We start from the raw sequence: 18,848 nt of genomic DNA, 5'->3' as shown, positions 1-18,848 counted from the left end.
GCTAGCCTGTAAGGAGGGTTCGGCAGAGGGAAGAAACAACAGCCGCCATCTTGTTTGTGTGCTAGGCTGGGGGGGAGCGAGAGAGAGGGCGAGAGGGAGCGGGCGAGAGTGGGCAGACGGGACGCCGGGCAGAGTGCGAACTGCGGGAGCCAGGGAGTGCGGCGAGGAGCCGGGCCGGAGTGCGGCGGCCGAGGCCAAGACAGTGGCCGGGGGCCCGGGGCGCACGGGCCGAGGCGACCCCCAGCCCCCGCCCGCCGCCCGCACACACCCCCACCGCGGCCCGGGAGCCCGACCGACGTCGACGCCTAGGGGAGACCATTACATAACCCCGCGCCCCGCGGCGCCTTCGCCCGCGCCCAGGGCGTCCCGGAGCCGAGCCTCGGGGGGCGGGCAATCCCGGCACCCGGCCGCCAGGGTGGGGGCCCGAGCCGCGGCCCTGTTGATTAATTTTCCGCGGGAGAAGAGGGCTAAGGCTGCCTGCGCTGCCTCCCGAGCGAGGCCTCGTCGGTGGGCTCGGCGTCAGCACTGCTCGGCCCTTCGGTCCGCCGAGCTCAGCGCCCGGCGCTCTTGCCGCGCCTCTGCTGGCCGCCGCGCGATGTGAGGCGGCGGCGGCGCCCGCCTTCCTCTCGGCTCCGGTGAGCTGTGCGCGGCCATTAGGGCCGGTGCGGCGGCGGCGGCGCGGTGCGGTGCGGTGCGCGGAGGGTGGGGGCGCAGGCCCGGGAGGGGGTACCGGGAGGAGGTGAGTCTCTCGTCGCCGCCTCCTCTCCCCCTTTTCGCCCCCGCCTCCTTGTGGCGATGAGGAGGAGGAGGACAGCGCCGAGGAGGAAGAGGCTGATGGCGGCGGCGGAGCTCCGAGAGACCTCGGCTGGGCAGGGGCCGGCCGTGGCGGGCTGGGGACGGCGTCTCTAGAGCCGCGAGTCCTCGGGAATTCGCCGCGGCGGACGCGCTTGGCGAGTCGGTGTCGCTGTGTCCTCCTCCGGGCCTGGCTCGGGCCCGGCCCCTCGCACTTGCCCCAACCTTTTCCGATCGGGTCCGCATCCCTTCTCCGGCCGCTGCGACCCGGTGAAGAGAAAAAGGAACTTCCCCACCCCCCCTCGGGGTCGGCCGAACCCCCCCAGCCCACCCCGGGGATCGGGGCGGGGGCCCCGAGCCGAAGAAGAGATTTCCTGAGAATATTCGCTTTCCTCGCCTGTATCTCCGAAAGAATTAAAAATGGCCGAGAATGTGGTGGAACCGGGGCCGCCTTCAGCCAAGCGGCCTAAACTCTCGTCTCCGGCCCTCTCGGCGTCGGCCAGCGATGGCACAGGTTAGTATGGGAGACTCGGCCTTGCCCGCACCCTCGGAGCTTTTCTGCTCGTTGCACCTTTATTCTTACGGGGTTTTTTTCGTTCTTTTTCTCTCCTTAGCTCTTTTTGCAGTAGTTAATTTTAAAGGTGTTTGAATGAGCTGGACGAAAGCGTCCAGTGGCCCAACCATTTTCTTTGCCCCGATACATTTGTTGCAACACTATGTCATGTCGATGTGTGTTCTGGAATTAGAGCTCGGAAGTGCCTGCTGGATGGAAACGGCCTTTATTGTTGCTTCCATGCCGTGTGATTTGAGAAATGCCAGTGCATTTGTGTGCAAGGGTTTTTATGCAATTTTAGTTTAAAATTTTTTTTGGTCGTCGTTGGTGGATGGATTTTGAATCTTTTCTCCTCCATTGCTCTTTACTTTCCCACTTTTCCTTTTCGAGATTTTCTGTACTTTGCCAAAGATTCTCTGCTGAGGAATGTAATGTAAAAAAAAATTTTAAAAAATTATGGTTATCAGAGTCAGGATTTCAGGTTTGATGTGAAATTTGCAGAATTATTTTATCCTACCTACAGCTTTTAGCCAAGCCCCCCCACCCTGTATTTGCTTTAAGAATCAATATGGAGCGCAGTTCATTTCACATTTCTCAGTTATTTGGTGTAAGACCCAAATGTCTGAAACTCTGGATTTAGGAGAAGGGACATTTTCTGTGCAGCTTACTCCTTATTTAAGAGTGAAGAAAAATGGTTTTTTTTTTTTTTTTAAAATTGTGTACCTGGAAATCAAAATTAGAAGTTGAGAGAAACATTGAAATGATTGTTCAAAAGTTTAGAAAGTGTGTGTTTGTGCTTGTTTTTGTCCCCTTAGTTTTCGATCATATTTTGAGTTCAAGATTTCTGTTTCATAGCTCTTGGGATTCTTTTCTTCACTCAGTTGTGCACAGCCCCTTTGTTAGGAGAAATTGAGAGAGACCTCTTCCATCATCCCTTCTCTTTCCCTTCTTGCTGTTGGTTTAATAGTGGTGTCCTGATGGCCACCGGCATTCTCTTGTGCTGTCTTAGTTGTTTGCGATGCCAGGGTAATGAGGAGGAAGAATGGCTGGCCATCTGACAGTCCACAAGATGTTCCTCTTGTACTATGAGCATCTCTTTAACTCCCTGAGAACTGCCTCAACGTCATCTCTCCATCTGCCAGGGAGAGTGCATAATGGAGTTAACCGTACCCTTTAACTTGGTGGAGAACTTCTAGAGCATGTTTCTAAGTAAACTTCATCTCAGAGGGTGAAAACAGGAGGATATGACAAATGCTTTCAATTCTTTGCTTTTGTAAAGTGGATGTGTGTAGGGAATCAAGAGTTAGCTAACCAGCAGAAACTGAGAAGGAATATTGTAGTGTTTTTACACCTAACTACCTAACTACATTGACTGTGCGTGAACTTTAATCCGTGTTTATGCTTGAAGTTTCTGTAGGCTTCAGGAATTCTATTCTTTAAAATTCCTAAACATTTTCCTGTATTCCTTTGCACTTACTATAGTGTTATTCAGCTTCTCATATTTAGACACACATTCTTCTGTAGATTTTTGTGATGTTTCTTGAGTTTTTATCTAACATGATAATGAATTTTTAGTTTGAGTTAATAAGTTCAAATATGATAAGGCAAACTTCATATTCTTTATTGATGAGCCCTATTTGAGCGGCTTAGTCTTTAGGTGCACCCACTGCCTTTTCCATCTGATCTGTGCTCTCAGCTACATTGTATAACTTTGGCTAACTCATTTAGGTAGTATTTCACCTGGTTAATAATCAAAACCTTTTGCTCCTTGAAATACCTTCAAAGGTATTTCAATTACCAGCCATAAATGTAAACAACAACAACAAAAAACCTTTAACAGTGGGATTATGATTAATACTGAGTATGTTAGTTAGTATTGCTTCAAAAATTTGTAGTGGGAATTAATTTTTTCCACTCCTTTCATTGAGTTCTGCTCCAGGAATTCTTCAGTGTACAAGTTTTAATTGAACCAGTCTTAAAAGTTTTTTTACCCTATGAATTTCATTGGGCATCATTTCTATTTGATGTTTTTGCATCCTGCGGTGTGTAATGTTAAGTTTGCAGGCAACTTTTAATTGATACACTTCACTTCTAAAACTTTAAAGCTTCAAATTTATAATTCTACATTTCGATTTTTGACATCATTTAGATGTTTTATAAATGTAAAAGGAAGTTGTTCCTTGGTACTTGATTTTGGTTTTTTTAATCTATAACTAGTTAAAATGAGCCAGAAATTCTAAACTTTTTATTTTTGGAGGCAAGGTCTCACTATGCAGTTTGCGCTTACCTTGAACTAGAGTTGATTTTCCCGCCTCAAAAGTGCTGGGTTTAAGTGCTGATGTTACAGGCAGGTGCCTGGCAACCCCAGAAACTTTTTTTTAAAAAGTGATTTTGGTGTACAAATTTTATAGTGTAAGTACACCTACCTAGGGAGTTGGAGTGTGTTATCTTTATAGGAAAGAAAACTGGAATCTGGTGGTTAGATTCTAAAGCATTACAAAATAGTATTTAAGTTGCATCTTTCAAGGTTTTTTTTTTTTTTTGTTTGTTTGTTTTGAGAGAACCTCACTGTGTACTTCATACTGGCCTTGAACTCACTGTATAGCCCATGCTGGCCTTAACTCTCTGATTTTGCTTTAGCCTCCATAGTGCTGGGATTACAGGTGAGTGCCACCACACCTGGCTAATTTTGAGATTTTTTTTTAAGATTGGGCACTGATAGAATATGAAAGTGACTTATTTAGCACTCTCCCCCCCCCCCCCAACCAGGGATGGAACTCATGACCACCTGCATGCAAGGCAGGTGCTTATGCCACTGAGCTAAATCCCCAGCCCTTTATTTAGGTTTTTTGACACAGCTCACTATGTAATGAACTCATTGTAGTCCAGGCTGGCTTTAAACTCAAGGTGATTTTCTTGCCTCAGATTCCTGAGTTCCAGAGTTAGGGGTGTGAGGTACCTTGTCTGACAGTGACTTTTTTTGAGACAGAATCTTGCTTTGTGGTTTATGCTGGCCTTGAACTCTGTGTGTAGCCCAAGCTGGCCTCAGACTCCTGGGGAACCTCCTGAGTGCTGGGATTATGGGCAAGTGCTGGAATCATAGGCATGTGCTACCACACCTGGGCATAAAAAAGCTATTTGTAATTTTTAAAAAAATTGTCCCAGAAAAGTTAGTATCAGATAAGTTCTAGAAATATTTCTTGAATCTATTTCCAGTATATAATAGATGAGGGTCTGTTGCCTTCATTGTTCAGGGAACATGTTCTGTCACTGTAAGAATTTAAAATTAAACTGGCTGTGGCGGCTCACACCTGTAATCCTAACCTTCCAGGAGGTTGAGGCAGGAGCATCACAAATTTTTTTTTTTTTTAAACTCAGGTATTTAATGTGAAACAAATTAAAACTTAGGCAGTTTGGTGGTATTGTACCAACTTTATTAAATGCCCTGTGTTCAGTCCTCAGAACGACAGAGAGGATAAAACACACTTTAATGCTGTGTACACTTAACAGATTCTGGAAACAGATTCTGTGCAGGACAGTTTATGATCTGACATAAATCAAGTAGGGTGAAGAGTCTTCTGTGGCCCTGCTGTGTATGTCAGGAGTGGCTTGGCTTTATGCGTGCCCTTCCTCTCCTGCATTTTAGTGGCACAGGGCATATGGTATGTAAAGTATACCTGCATTTTGACCACTAGATTAATGCACACATTAGAGAAGTAGGGATTGTGAAAATGCCAGTTTTACTTTCTCAAAATTGCATGTTAGTGACTTACCACTCTAATCAGAACATTCTTTATTGGTACAGGGGATCGAACTCACGACCACCTGCTTGCAAGGCAGGTGCTTATGCTGCTGAGCTAAATCCTCAGCCCCTAATCAGAACGTTTTAATGAAGGCCATCTTGCTCTTCAGTTCTTCGTGTGCTTTAATCTTAATTTTAGGTGTGAGTATTTACAGTTCTGCATCTAGAATCTTCAAGATATGACTTCTTGGTCTAGTGAGGCTTTCCTGACTGTAGAACATTAGCAGAACATTTTTTTTTTTTAAGAGACAGGGTCTCACTATATTACACAGGCTGGAGTTCAGTGGCTGTTCACAGGCGTGATCCCACTACTGATCAGCGTGGGAGTTTTGACCTGCTCTGTTTCCGATCTGGGCCGATTCACTCCTCCTTAGGCAACCTGGTGGTCCCCCGCTCCCGGGAGGTCACCATATTGATGCCGAACCTAGTGCGGACACCCAATTGGCATAGCGCACTGCAGCCCAGAACTCCTGGACTCAAGGGATCCTCCCACCTCAGCCTCCCTAGTGTAGCTGGGACTACGCCAACCCACCCCCCACCCCCCCCCACCCCCCCCCCCCCCCGCGAGCGGAACATTTTGCCAAGTGCCCCAATTTCTCTGGCAAGTCCTTATTCTCAGGGCCTCACACATCCATTGAAAGGACCACAAGAAGGCTGCCAGTGAGGTTTCCCTAGGGTGTAAGTTTGGGTGCCCTTTCCCAGCAGGAACTCATCTTTTGTTGCTAGTTAGAAAACCTGTTGATGTGTTGAGTAGAAGATGGGGTGGAGGTTCCCTCCTTGATTGCCTTGCGGCATTTTTTTACTTTGGTTTTCTACCTCTTCCAAGTCTGCTCCATAAAAAGAAAAATCGTGACAGTTGAAAACTAATGCTTTAGTGGTGCCTCTAGAGACACGAAGTAGTTAAATGGGAAAGAGGAAAAGAGTAGGAAGAATGTTGCAGATACAAGTGGGGGTGTAAAATCCTTCCTGGTGTATTTACCCAAACAATTCAGGATCTGTTATGCCAATTCATACACCCAGCAATTAGTGGAAGAGTAAGACGACTTTTGTGTTTGTCCAGATTTTAGTTTCCTTATTTCTGAAGTTGAATTTTTTTAATGTGTCAAACACTAGCAAAATTAATGAGAGAAATTTTACATTTAAAATTTTACTAAACGTAAAATTCTTTTTTTTTTGGTCTTTTTCGTTTTTTATCGGTACCAGGGATCGAACTCGCGACTGCCTGCTTGCAAGGCAGGCACTTATGCCACTGAGCTAAATCCCCAGCCCTAAATATAAAATTCTTAAGATACTGAATTTTGCAGATTTTTTGTTTCATTTTGCTTTTTGGTCTTTTTTGAGACAGTCTCACTATCTGAGCTCACTTGAGGCTTGTCTTGAACTGGCAACAGTCCTCCTGCCTCAGCCTCCTGAGTGCTGAGATAGGTGTGTGCCATCATGCCTGGCACCACATATATTGAGGTATTATGCTTCTTTTAGCATTTAGGATATAATTTGTCTTTATTTATTGATTGTCTTTTTGAGACAAGTTTTCACCAAAGTTCAGGCTGGCCTTGAACTTCACTTTGGGTAGGCCAGGCTGGCCTCGAACTAAAACTCAAAAAGTGATCCTCTTGCCCCCTCCTAAGTGGCTGGGATTACAGGTGTGTTCCCGTACCCAGCTATAATTTGTCTTTAGATGTAGGTCCTTTTCAAAATAAATGATGGAAAGGGCAATTAGGAGTTAAGAGTAATTTTGTTCAGAAAGAAGTGAAAAAGGTAAGTGGTTAAGAGAATGGATAGCTGGGTGTGGTGGTACATTCGAGTTAGACCCATGTGGGCTACAAGGTGAGTTCAAGGCCAACCTGAACTGCATAGACCCTGTCTCCAAAAAAAAAAAAAAAATCAAATTACCCCATATCTGCATTTGTTATCTGTGAGCCTGAGGCCAATTAACCTGTGTCTCAACTTTTTCACTCATAATACCCACCTTACGGGTTATAGTGAGTAGTAAATGAGGTCTCTTTATAAAATGTTCAGCACAAGGCTGGGCATGATGGCACAGGCCTATAAGTGAAGCTGAGGCAGGAGAATTGCTGTGTCTGCCTGAACTGTGTAGGGAGATTGTGTTTCAAAAAAAAAAAAAAAAAAAAAAAAGAACCCAGATACTTAGTACAGTTCTTGCTGCTGCATAGTGTGCTCACTAAGTGTTAACTTTTTTCCCACTGGTGAATACACCGCAAGGAAAGTAGTGGAGGTTTGTTTTTTCACAGTGGGTATATACATAGAATGGACAAAGAGAAAGGCAAGTACACGAAGTTGAAAGAGTAGTACAGGTTTCATAATGCAGTTTTACATTGTCTCCCCAAAGATTAAACTTTTAGTACTGTAAGAACATGGGAATAAGCTAGTTGTGGTGGTGCACACCTGTGATCCTAGCTACTTGAGAGGCTGAAGCAGCAAGATTGAAAATTTGAGCTGGCATGGGAGACTTTTTTTTTTTTTTTTTTGTGGAGACAGGGTCTTGCTATGATGCATGCAGTACAGGCTGGCCTTTAACTCACTGTGTAGCCCAAGCTGGCCTCAAACTTGTAGTGATCCTCCTGCCTCAGTCTCCTGAGGGCTGAGATGACTAGTGTGCCACTACACCTGGCTGAACCTAAATTTGAAGAATGCTGGTTTAGAAGAGTTGACAAGCGGGCAGTTATCCTGTGTGGAGCACACATTTTTTTGTGCCAGGCATTTATCTTCTATATAGAGAGCACTGTCGTAATCTGTAGTTCTTTGTTTCTGTGCTGGAGTTTATTATACAGAAGGGGAGATGTTTGGCACTAACAAGTTTCGTGTGATAACAAGTCTTGTGCAGCGTGGGGAAGGGGGATCTCTTGGGTGGAGATAGAGTAAGAAGAGTGAGCCTGGTGAGGGCAGGAAGAGGAGGTGTGGAACCAGGGTATCACCTTTTCAGGGAGCCTGTGAGCCCTACGCAACTGGAATGATAGAGATGGACTGCAGAGAGGGCTGGTGGTGCAGGGCCAGCGACGCTGGTGAGAGCAGGCACTGTCCATATCAGCTGCTTTATGGCTGGAGCAGAACTGGAGCAGATGATTAAACTTAGGAGTGGTTTGGGACAGCAGGGAAAGCAGGCGGGAAGAGAAGTGAGAAAGAATATCAAGTGGGCTTACTCCACAAACGGGAAGAGGTGAAAGATTGGAGGGAAGACGGGTGGTGGACAGAAGCTGGTGATTGGTTTGATGTAGGCTGCTGGATGGAATTGAGGATGATGCCCAAGTTTAAAGTTTGAGAGCTGCATAGGGGGTGATTTACTAAGTTAGAGAATATTGGAAGAGAAGTGTCAGGGTTTGCAGCCAAGGGGGTAGATAGATGTAGCCAAGGGAGTGGTGATGTGTAGAATTTTGGAGTCCTCAAGTTTTGTGGTTCTGCTGAATTGAGTAGTCATTCTTTGCATTTGGCGTGCCCATATCTCCTTTCAGCTACCATGTAATGTTAGGCATTTGGGATGCGCAGACCAGCTCAGGGTTGGTGTTTTTTTTTTTTTTTAAATAAAACCGTCTTACATATTTCATGTTGGACTGTAACTCAGATGCTCCTTCCTTATCCTGCCAAACACTAGGTTTGCAGGTGCACGCTAGCTCACCTGACTAGTTAAATTGGCTTCTCCTCACAGTCTTTAGCGTGGATTGGTACTCAGATACACAGATTTCCTCAAGTTACGTTCTGATAGAGACAAGATGGAAATAATTTCTGACAGGGTTGATTTTGGGTGTTGTGCCTTCACAGAGCAAAATATGTCTTTGAATAGAGTTGCTGGGTCTGAAGATATCTTGTTTTTTCTTAGAAGTAGGAAAAGTTGGAAGATTATTTCAAGGGGGACCAAATATAAGTGGTTCTTATGTGGGTTGCCCATTGTTCTCTTCGATAGGAGAGTATGCTCATGGGAGGGAGATTGAAGAGAAGATTGTGGTCTACTGTGGGAAGTCAGAAATAATGTTGAGAAAAGGGCCCATCAGGGTAGAATTTTAGGGGCAGGAGAGTGGTTCATGAAAGACTAACCCTGATGAGACCTTACAGAACCAACAAGAAGAGTATCTAATGGCAGAATGGGAAAGTCTTCTTTTGCAATGAGCTCATCATTTCTAGGAAATTTATGATAAATTGCAGTTATCAAAGGCAACTTTTTCCTCCCAAAGTCAGCTTTTTATTTTAAGGTCCATATTTTGTTTGCTAGTGGTTATAAATGCAGAAAGTACTGCAAATATGTAATTTTTAGGAGCCTCTTTTTTTGAGATGGAATAGTAATCTCTGTTTAGCCCCAAGGTTTACTCAGTCAAGAAATGTTCAGTGATAGTTAAGTTAGCTTTAAAGAATAGGTTATTGAGTTGATTTTTAAGATGGAATTAAAGTATTTTGTTTCTCTGTCTCTCTCCCTGTCTTTTTTTTTGTCTTTTTTTGTCTTTGTCCTTTTTTATCTGTACCGGGGATCAAACTCACGACTGCCTGCTTGCAAGGCAGGTGCTTATGCTGCTGAGCTAAATCCCCCCCTCTTTTTTTTGAGACTCACTATGTAGCTTGAACTCAAAGCAGCCATCTGAGTGCTAGGCTTACATGCATGTGACTCCATGCCTGGCCTTACTGATTTTACATTAAGTAGCATTACTGATCAGTGAATTAATAAAAAGGGAGTCATGTTTAATGTAAAATTTTGAAATGGACCCCAGGTTACATTCTTGATCAGTTACAGAATCCCATCTTTGTTTGAATTTTGAAACATAAATACAACAGTAAATTTCAAATTATTCTTCCCAAAGTATAACTTCTTTTTTTAATTTTTGGCCTTTTTCCTTTTTATCGGCACCAGGGATCGAACTCACAACTGCCTGCTTCCAAGGCAGGCGCTTATGCCGCTGAGCTAAATCTCCAGCCCCAAAGTATAACTTTTAATGTCATTGTTCTAGGACAGTGGGTGCATATTTTGAGTAGGGTTTGGGAACTGTAATCCCAGTTACTTAGAAGCTGAGGCAGAAAGGATCAATTGAGGCCAGACAAAAATCTCTTTTCCTTCCTTCTCTTTTTGGAAACTGTAGTACAGGCTGGCATTGAATTCACTGTGTAGCCCAAACTCACCTTGAGCTTGAAGGGTCCTCCTGTCTCAGTCTCATGCATGCTGGGATCCAGGTCTGTACCACTACATCTGACCCTGAGCTCAAAATTTTGGGGTTAACGTAGGCAACATTGTGAGACTGCCTCCTCCTCTATGCATATTTTGAAATTGACTTGTACTTTTGTCTATTGAATCTACTGGATTTAAAATTCAGCAGCTGCCAGCATGAGGAGCTGATACTGAGTAATCAACTGATGATCATCCCTCCAAATTTAGATAAGATTCAGGTCTTTTCAATTGCTTTAGAAGTCACCTTTTAAATGTGGGTATTTCACTTTAATTTTATTAATGTTCCTTCACATTATGTAGTTCAAAATGTTTATCTTTCTTTTCCTTGATGGGCAGATTTTACACACACACACACACACACACACACACACACACACACACACATATATATATTTTTTAAATTATTTTTTTGTGGAGGAGTGCTCTGGGAATCAAACTCATGACCTCATGATTGCCAGGCAGGCACTGTCCACTGAGCCCTGTCCCTGCCCACACGTTTTAACATTTTGTTTTGTTTTGTTGAGACAGGGTCTTGCTATGTAGTTTAGATTGGCTTCATAACAACAGTTCTGCCTCAGCCTCCTGAATGCTAGGACTACAGATGTGTGGCACCACACCCCTCTGACAAAAAGAGTTTTAAAATTTATATTCTAAACTGGGTGTAGTGGCTAATGACTGGAGGCTGAGGCAGGAGGATCCTGCAAGTGCAAGACCAGCCTAGGCTACAAAGTGAGCTCAAGGCTAGCCTGAACTGTATAGAGGGACCTTGCCTCAAAAAGACTAAAATAAAATAAGATTTGTGTTCTGGTTCTTCTAATAGAAGAAAATTTAAATGCTATTTTTAACAAGGGCTGGGGATACAGTTCAATGGCAAAGCACCTGTCTGGCAACCCCGAGGTTGGGAGTTTGATTCCCAGTACAAAGGAAAAGAAAAACTATAACAATTAAGTTTTTTTTTTTGGTCGTTTTTGTTTTTATCGGTACCAGGGATCGAACTCACGACTGCCTGCTTGCAAGGCAGGCACTTATGCCGCTGAGCTCAATCCCCAGCCCCAATAATTAAGTTTTGAGCAGAGGTTAGGAAAGGTTTTTTTGTTTTGTTTTGTTTTGTTTTTAACATTATATACTCTTAGTTGGGGAGTTTAGCTCAGTGGCATATATGCCTGCCTGGCAAGCGCGAAGTCATAAGTTTGGTACCAAAAAACCAAAAAAGAATAAACATTATACACTTTTGAAAGTTTGCAAAATGGTCTCAGTGGCGATATCTGTAGTCTCAGTTACTTGGGAGGCCGAGGCAGAAGGATTAGGAGATTGAGCCTGGGCAACATTGCAAGACTGTGTCAAAAAAAATAAAAAAAGCTGTAGTGTTTTGAAATTTCATGCTCTTTGAAGTATCTTAATGTAGAAGTGCCCCCAAACCAATAAGAACAAGAGATCTTTGTGAGATTGGTAGTTTCAATGTTTGCCAAACCATTACCAGAATTACTAATTTTATGTAGATTTGACTTTCAACTCTGTTCTTGTTGTTTTTATAAATCCCTAATGTAGACTGGACTAGAGGCTGTCTGCAGGCTCTCATCCTGCTCTCTGTTCAACTTGCATTCTAGTGCTTCTGGCTCCTCTCCATTTCACCCCTCTGCACTCCTATAGGTGGTTCTCTTGTTCCCTTTCCTTTCTGTCTCCCTTCATCCTTTGGCCTCACCATCAGGTTAGGTTAGTGAAAGGAAGAGTGTGAGATCTGAGGTGTTCATTCTTTCTAAAAGCATTTTAACACGGAAGAGAAGCAGTGGATGGATTCTGCCCTCTGAAATGGCAGGTACTTGAGTGTCCACTAGTTTTAGGATAATTCATAATGAGATTTTTACCAAACATAGTTTAGGAATAAGACTGAGTTGATTTGACCAAAAGTAGAAAAATGAACCTACTCATTCGGTGTGTGTGTTTTCCAAAAAAAAGTAACGGGAATAGTTACTAATACAGTGTAGAATTAGATTTTGAGCCAACATTAAAGTTTGCATCTTACTTCAGTGTAAAAAAGGGATTTTTTTATTCTCCTAATTTATGCTCACAAGACAATGTAGTGTTGTGGGATTTGGTTGCTAATGGCACTGATTTTAATAGGTTATGCTTTTTCTCTGTAAATCATGTTTCTTTAGAAAATATCATTATTGTATCATTCATTAAAACACCATTTTTATCTTGAAGGGACATAAATATATATATATTTAAAAATAAAGGTTATGCTTTTATATACTTTATTATGACAGGTGATATTTATCAAGATTCTCCTGTATTATGGAATTGCCTTGTTTTTGGGGGGCAAGGGGATATCAGGGAGCAAACTCATGACTTTGCGCTTGCCAGGCAGGTGCTCACACCGCTGGGCTAAATCTCCAGCTCAATTTAAAAAAAAAAAAAAAAAGGCTAAGTTGAGCCAGATGTATTTTAAAAGGGTTGTATGATTATTTCTGCTTTGAGAACCACAAACAATGTAGAAGACTCCAAGAATGATCTGCAGAATCTGTCTGTAATAATGAAAGGATATTTTGACTCAGCACTGATTTCCCATATGTTTAACCCAAACTTGTTTTTATTTAAATTGTCTAATTTCTAATACATGGTCCCTTGGACAAGCCATTCTTATGCTAAACTTTTATAGTCTACCTTTCAATCATGTTTTACCTTTCCAGGTGGAGTGAATGTACATATTCATAGGGAAAATGTTTTAGTCAGTCTTTGTATTTTAGCATCATTAATGGTTTAAGGAACTTTGTCAGTAAACTAACTAATAAAAGTAGCCTATTGATGATGATTGGTTGAAGCTTTTGTAAGCAAGAAATGTCTTACTGCAGATACTGTGAATTCATTCATTTCAATAGTCATTTGTGATGCTGTTTTGTAATATATGCCATAGGTTAACTGATGTAGTAAATTTCAGTTTTTATGAATTTCTATTCAAATAGGAAAAGGACTAAAGAGAACAAATTAACAGGTCACCATATTACTTAGAAAAAGTACTTTTGCTTGCTTAGCCTGTGACAGTCTTCCTGCTCCCCTAACTGTCACCCTTCTTCAATCTTTCTTGAGACAGTTTTGCTAAATTACCCAGGCAGACCTCAAACTTTGTGATCTTTCTGCCTCAGCCTCCTGTGATTATTGGCATGGCCCACCACATCAAGTTTATGGTCCAGATTTTGCTTCAGTATACCACTGAAACTGCTCTTATCATCTCCCATGACTTACATTCATAGCCAAGAAATGCAATAGCTTTCTTGTGGATTGTGTTGGAGCCTGGGACAACATGACAGCTTTGCTTTTGGAGCCTAGAATTCTTGGTAGAGTGTGCTGGGAAATGTGTTCGGTTTTAGCATCCTTTGTTAGCATTGCCCCATTTGGGGTACTGAAAGATCTGGGTGAGCCTTTTCTATTAATTAGGTACTTGTTGGGCAGCTCTACATAAGTTTACAAACAGTAGCATAAACTCCACATTGGTCCTTCACATCACCAAGTTTTGGTTTGTTTTGTGTTTTTGCAATTTTAGGGATCCAGCCCAGGGCCTTGTACATGCTGGGTGGGTGCTGTACCACTGTACTTCATCCCCAGCCCACATTGGGGTCTCACTGTGTTGCCTAACCTGATAGACTCCTGAGCTAAATAATCCTCCTGTCTCAGCCCCTAGTAGCTGGAACTGCAGGTGCATGTTGCCTTGCCTGGCTGTGTTACTTCTTACCTATTGAACCTCTTGTCTTATTCAGTTAATCTCAGCTGTTCCCCAGTGCAGTATGGGTTTAGTTATGGGCCTAATCAGATGGTTTGAGCCTTGTTTTTCCCCTTTCAACTGGAAAAGCTTCGTAAGAGGTGTCAGTCATTTGAGGCTTGTCAGTATTAAACCCCACTGTCTAATAGGACATATCCTGTTAAATTATCCCTGTTCCCATGAACCTACATTGCTTTTAGTTTGTTTGGTCTTTTTTGAGACAGGGTCTCACTGCAGTTAGGGCTGGCCTTAGGCTCACTTTGCAGCCCAGACTGGTCTCCAACTTGCAATGATCCGCCTGCCTCAGCCTCCAACTGCTGGGATTACAAGTATGCCACCAAGCTCGGCTTGCTTTTAGTTTTGGGTATGCCAGTTTTTAGCTATTGCATTTCTTGGTTATTAATGATAAATTTTGGTTAAGACAGATCTCATATTTGTGTTCTTTTTACAGTGTATTACTCAGTTTACTGCCTGCAAGTTGGCTACCAGCTTTTATGCCGGAAAGCGCTTGAAGATTTGAAATTTGTATCAAATACAAAATCCCAAAATAAATAAAGCCCATTTATTTAATGACTGGGTAATTTTTCTTAGACAATGTTATCTAAATTTTATTAAATTATTTTCTTAGTTTATAAATGTTCAGAAAAGTTGTAAATTCTCAAAATAGTCAATGATCTAAAACAACTGCTAATAAAAGTCTTTATATTGGGATGTGGATCAGATGCAAAGATTGAATAGCTTGTGTAAGAAGTAACAGTAATAGTAGGTGCCAAAGTTAGCATGAGTTACTGTATCCATAAGACAGGGAAACCATAATTTTCAAACTTCATTGTTTCCTGGGAGGGTAGACTTGCAAATGATTTGAAGAGAACCAGTGGGTCCTTACTGCCCCATTTCCTCTTCAGCCAACATTGGAGTGCTTTTAAGGTAAACATGGAAACAAAGTGTACTAAATGATGCTTAAGAATCCTTTGTTTTGCCTCATATAGTTTGTAACCTTAAAAAGGTTAAAAATTGGCAGGGGGAGATTAGACATGCCTGTAACCCCCAGCATTCAGGAGGCTGAGGCAGGAAGATCACTGTGAACTGAATTCTCTACCAATCTGAACTACAAGCGAGACCCTGTCTGTTGTTTTAGCACTTCGGAGGCTGAGTTCAACAAGATTGCTTGAGTCCCAAAGTTTGAGCCCAACATGGACAACAGAGGGAGGAGGAAAGGAGGGGAGTGAAAATAAATGGTACTACATTTGCGTAGTGCTTTAGAATATTTTGTTTTGAGCTGAAGATATAGCTCAGCAGCATTAAGTGCAAGGTCCTGAGTTTGATTACCTCCCCACCCCCACCCCCCCAGTTTTTTTTTTTTGCTTTATTTTGTAGTACTGGGGAATGAACCCAGGGCTTTCACACTGAGCTACACCTCCTTCTTTCCTTCTTTCTTTCTTTTTTTGGAATAGGGGATCAAACTCAGAACCTTGTGCCTGCCAGGTAGGTGCTTATGCCACTGAGCTAAATCCCCAGCTCCCCTCTTTCTTTTTTCTTGCTTTCTTTCTCAGTGTTTTGCTACATTGTCTGGAGTACATTCAAATGTATGATCCACTTCCTTGAAGTTTTTTGGGGGGAATATGGGGAATCAAACTTGGGACCTTGAGCTTGCCAAGCATGCACTCATGCCACCTGAGCTATGTCCCTGGCCACTTAGGATCCCCTCACCTCAGCCTCCCACATAGCTGAGATTACAGCTATCTGTATCTTGCTAGTGCTTTAGAATCTTTAAGAACCATCTCATTGATTTTTAAAACAACTCTGAGAGAGAAAGTAAAGTAGATTTTAATATTTGATGGAAGAGGTAGCTGAAGTTGACTGCTGGAAAGTGACATTTGTAGGGAGGTCTCATAGCTATGTCACATTTGGGTTTCATTCAGATCTTCAGATTCCACAAACCCATGTGGCTGGTGGTGCTTGGGAATCCTAAATGTCCAGAACTTTTGAGGCACAGTCAGTTGTGTAGCATGCCTAGTGCCATGGGTTCAGTCCCTAGTATTGCCTAAAGACTGATTTAGGAGTCATTAAAAGAAGGACCCTAACTTGGAAGTCATTGATACTAGGTGAAAGAAGTGTCTGTTTGATCAGGGAGTTAAAGTATATATTAATTTTTCATACAGCCTTCCACATTTACTTGGTTGAAAAATAAGACTTTTAAGTAGGAGAACTTTTCTACTACTAAATTCCCTGCCACAGAGATATACACAGTTAAAGAACTCTTGTGAACTTGAAGCTATTATATTACTGGCTATGCTATGGAAAATGTATTGAGACCTTTATTCTTCAGCTACTTAGAATTTGTAAGAGGCATACAAACAATTTTAACAAAAGATAGAAGATAAGACAGTGCGTGGTTGAGGTAATAAAAGTGAACCATTTTGGGGGCTGAGGATTTAGCTCAGTGGCCTAAGTGCCTGCCTGGCAAGTGTGAGGTTGTGAGTTTGATCCCTGGTATTGGGAAGGGGGGGACCATTTTGGAAAACTAGAGTGTTGGAATCCATAGTGGTTACTTCAGTTAGATCTGTGGAAATAAGTCACTGGCTTGGCCTCCTGAGTTGCTGTGATTACAGGTGAACCTTGGTTCTCTAGGATTTTTTCTCCTTGGGTGTTTTGATACAGGGTCTTGCTGTACAATTCAAGCTGGCCTTGAACTCTCTTTGTAACCCAGGCTGTCTTCAAATTTGGGCTCTCAGCTTCCCAAGTACTGGGATTATAGGCATACACCATCACACCCAGCCCTAAGATGTTTTAATTGACAAATAATTATGTATTTATGCAGGTCAGTGTGATATTTTGATATGTTTGCTTTGGATTTCCTACATGACAGTTAGCTGCAGATAAAGTTTGTTTCCAGTTAGTTTCTTTCTCTCTTTTATTAAAAAGATTTTTCTGGTATTAGTGCTCTAGCCTGGGTACGGTAGTACAGTATTGAGTAGAAATGGTTTTGATACAGAAAAGACTAAAAATAATGGTCCACTGGGGATTTAGCTCAGTGGCACAAGCACTGGCCTGGCAAGTGTGAGGTCATGAGTTCGATCCCTGATATTAGTGTGTATGTGTGTGTATGTCCATCATGTGTGCTTGATGTCAGCTTTTAGGTTTTAGAAGAAACTGTCAATATAAATTCTCTTTAGATTTTGAATTGCCATAGTGTTTTTATAATATGATCATTGAATAGTGGATTTTATTAGTTGCTTTTCTTGCATTCTTTGAGGTGACTCATATTTCCTTTATCTTACAGTGAATGACAGCTAACTATACTGTTTTAATGTGTTCTGGGTTTATCCCAATACTATTTTTTTTTTTTTTTTTTTTGCAGTACCAGGGATCGAACTCAAGACCTTGCACTTGCCAGGCAGGCATTTATGCCTCTGAACTAAATCCCCAGCCCCAATACTCGACTCCCATTAATTTTGTTTGTCCTTTTAAGAATTCTTGTGTAGTGGTACACTCCAATAAATCCCCATCATTCTGGAGGCTGAGGCAGGAGGATGGTTGCAAGTTCAAGACCACCTTGGGCTACAAAGTGAGCTTAAGGCCAACCTGAACTGCGTAGTGAGACCCTGTCTCAAAAAGACACACACACAAAAAAGAATTCTTGCTTCCATGTTCATGAAGAAGATTGGCCTGTAATTTTCTTTTATTGCAGTGGTCATCTGTAGACTTTAGAATATTCTTTGCTTTATATTTCAGAGTATTTGTATGCAAGACAGTTGTCTTTGTTGAAAGTTTATTGTAGGACATACCTTTAAAACGAATTCTGTGTGATGTTTTCTTTGTGGAAAGGATTAGCCAAGGATTAATTTTCTCTGATATCAACAGGAGTCCTCAGGCTTCCCTTGTCACTTTCTCTTTCTCTTTCTCTTTTTCCTTCTCTTTCTCTTTCTCTTTCTCTTTCTCTTTCTTTCCAGACAGGGTCTTGCTGTTAACCCAGGGTGGCCTCTTGGTGTTCCTTCTGCTTCAGCCTCCTCAGCTGGGATTACAGGCATGTACCACCACACTTGGCTGGGCTGTCTGTATAATTTTTTTTTTCTTGTCTTTTTCGTTTTTATCGGTACCGGTGATCGAACTCACGACTGCCTGCTTGCAAGGCAGGCGCTCATGCCGCTGAGCTAAATCCCCAGCCCCCATCATTTTTTTTTTTTTATCGGTACCAGGGATTGGACTCATGACTGCGTGCTTGCAAGGCAGGTGCCTATGCCCCTGAGCAAAATCCCCAGCCTCATGTATTATTTCTTTTACAGTTTTTTGCTTGTTTGTTTTGAGATTAGAGTGTTGTCTGTGTTTAGGCTGGTCTTGAACTCCCTAGCCCAGAACGTTGGCCTGAAACTCGTGGGCATTCTCTTGCCTCAGTCTCCCGAGTGCTGGTATTACAAGCCTGCATCAGCACTTTTGTACTTGTATAAATGAGAAGCCTCAGTTAAAAAGAACTAGCTCGTTTTGTTGAGTTTTAAATTATTGTACTAGTATTTTCACTCCTTTCCCCTTTCAACTGGAGTATTTTAAGACCTTTTTTTTTTTGGATAGAGGAGTCTGTTTTACCCAGCTGTCCTTGAATTTGGCGTCCTTCTGCCTCACCCTCTGATAGAGTATTTGAAGGCAAATAAATCCTAGCCACATTATTTCATCAGAAATTTGTCAGTGGATCTCAGTGAGAAGAATTTATTTTAAAACTGGAATCCATACATAGTTATTCTCTACAATATTGTTGTTGTTATTTGGTTTTTTGAGAAGG

General features: G+C 42.4%; 1 protein-coding gene across 3 annotated transcripts in view; it reads left to right on the top strand.

The window, feature by feature from the left end:
- Nucleotides 1–86: 86 nt before the first annotated feature.
- LOC100734820 (histone acetyltransferase p300) overlaps nt 87–18,848 on the top strand; it is a 74,426-nt gene continuing 55,664 nt past the window's right edge. For 2 of the 3 annotated variants that reach the window (XM_063243760.1, XM_063243759.1), the window contains exon 1: nt 87–1,306. In XM_063243760.1, coding sequence (XP_063099830.1) covers nt 1,213–1,306 — 94 coding nt within the window. In that variant the 5' untranslated portion in view covers nt 87–1,212. The remainder of the gene's footprint in view (nt 1,307–18,848) is intronic. The other variant, XM_003470516.4, reaches the window with a different exon arrangement.

This window comes from Cavia porcellus, unplaced genomic scaffold, assembly GCF_034190915.1.
Source record: "Cavia porcellus strain 051 isolate PalLab524CR breed Dunkin Hartley unplaced genomic scaffold, mCavPor4.1 scaffold_40, whole genome shotgun sequence".
Classification (NCBI taxonomy): Eukaryota; Metazoa; Chordata; class Mammalia; order Rodentia; family Caviidae; genus Cavia; species Cavia porcellus.
Note: the sequence above shows the minus strand (reverse complement) of the source record. Positions and strands in the feature narration are given on the sequence as shown.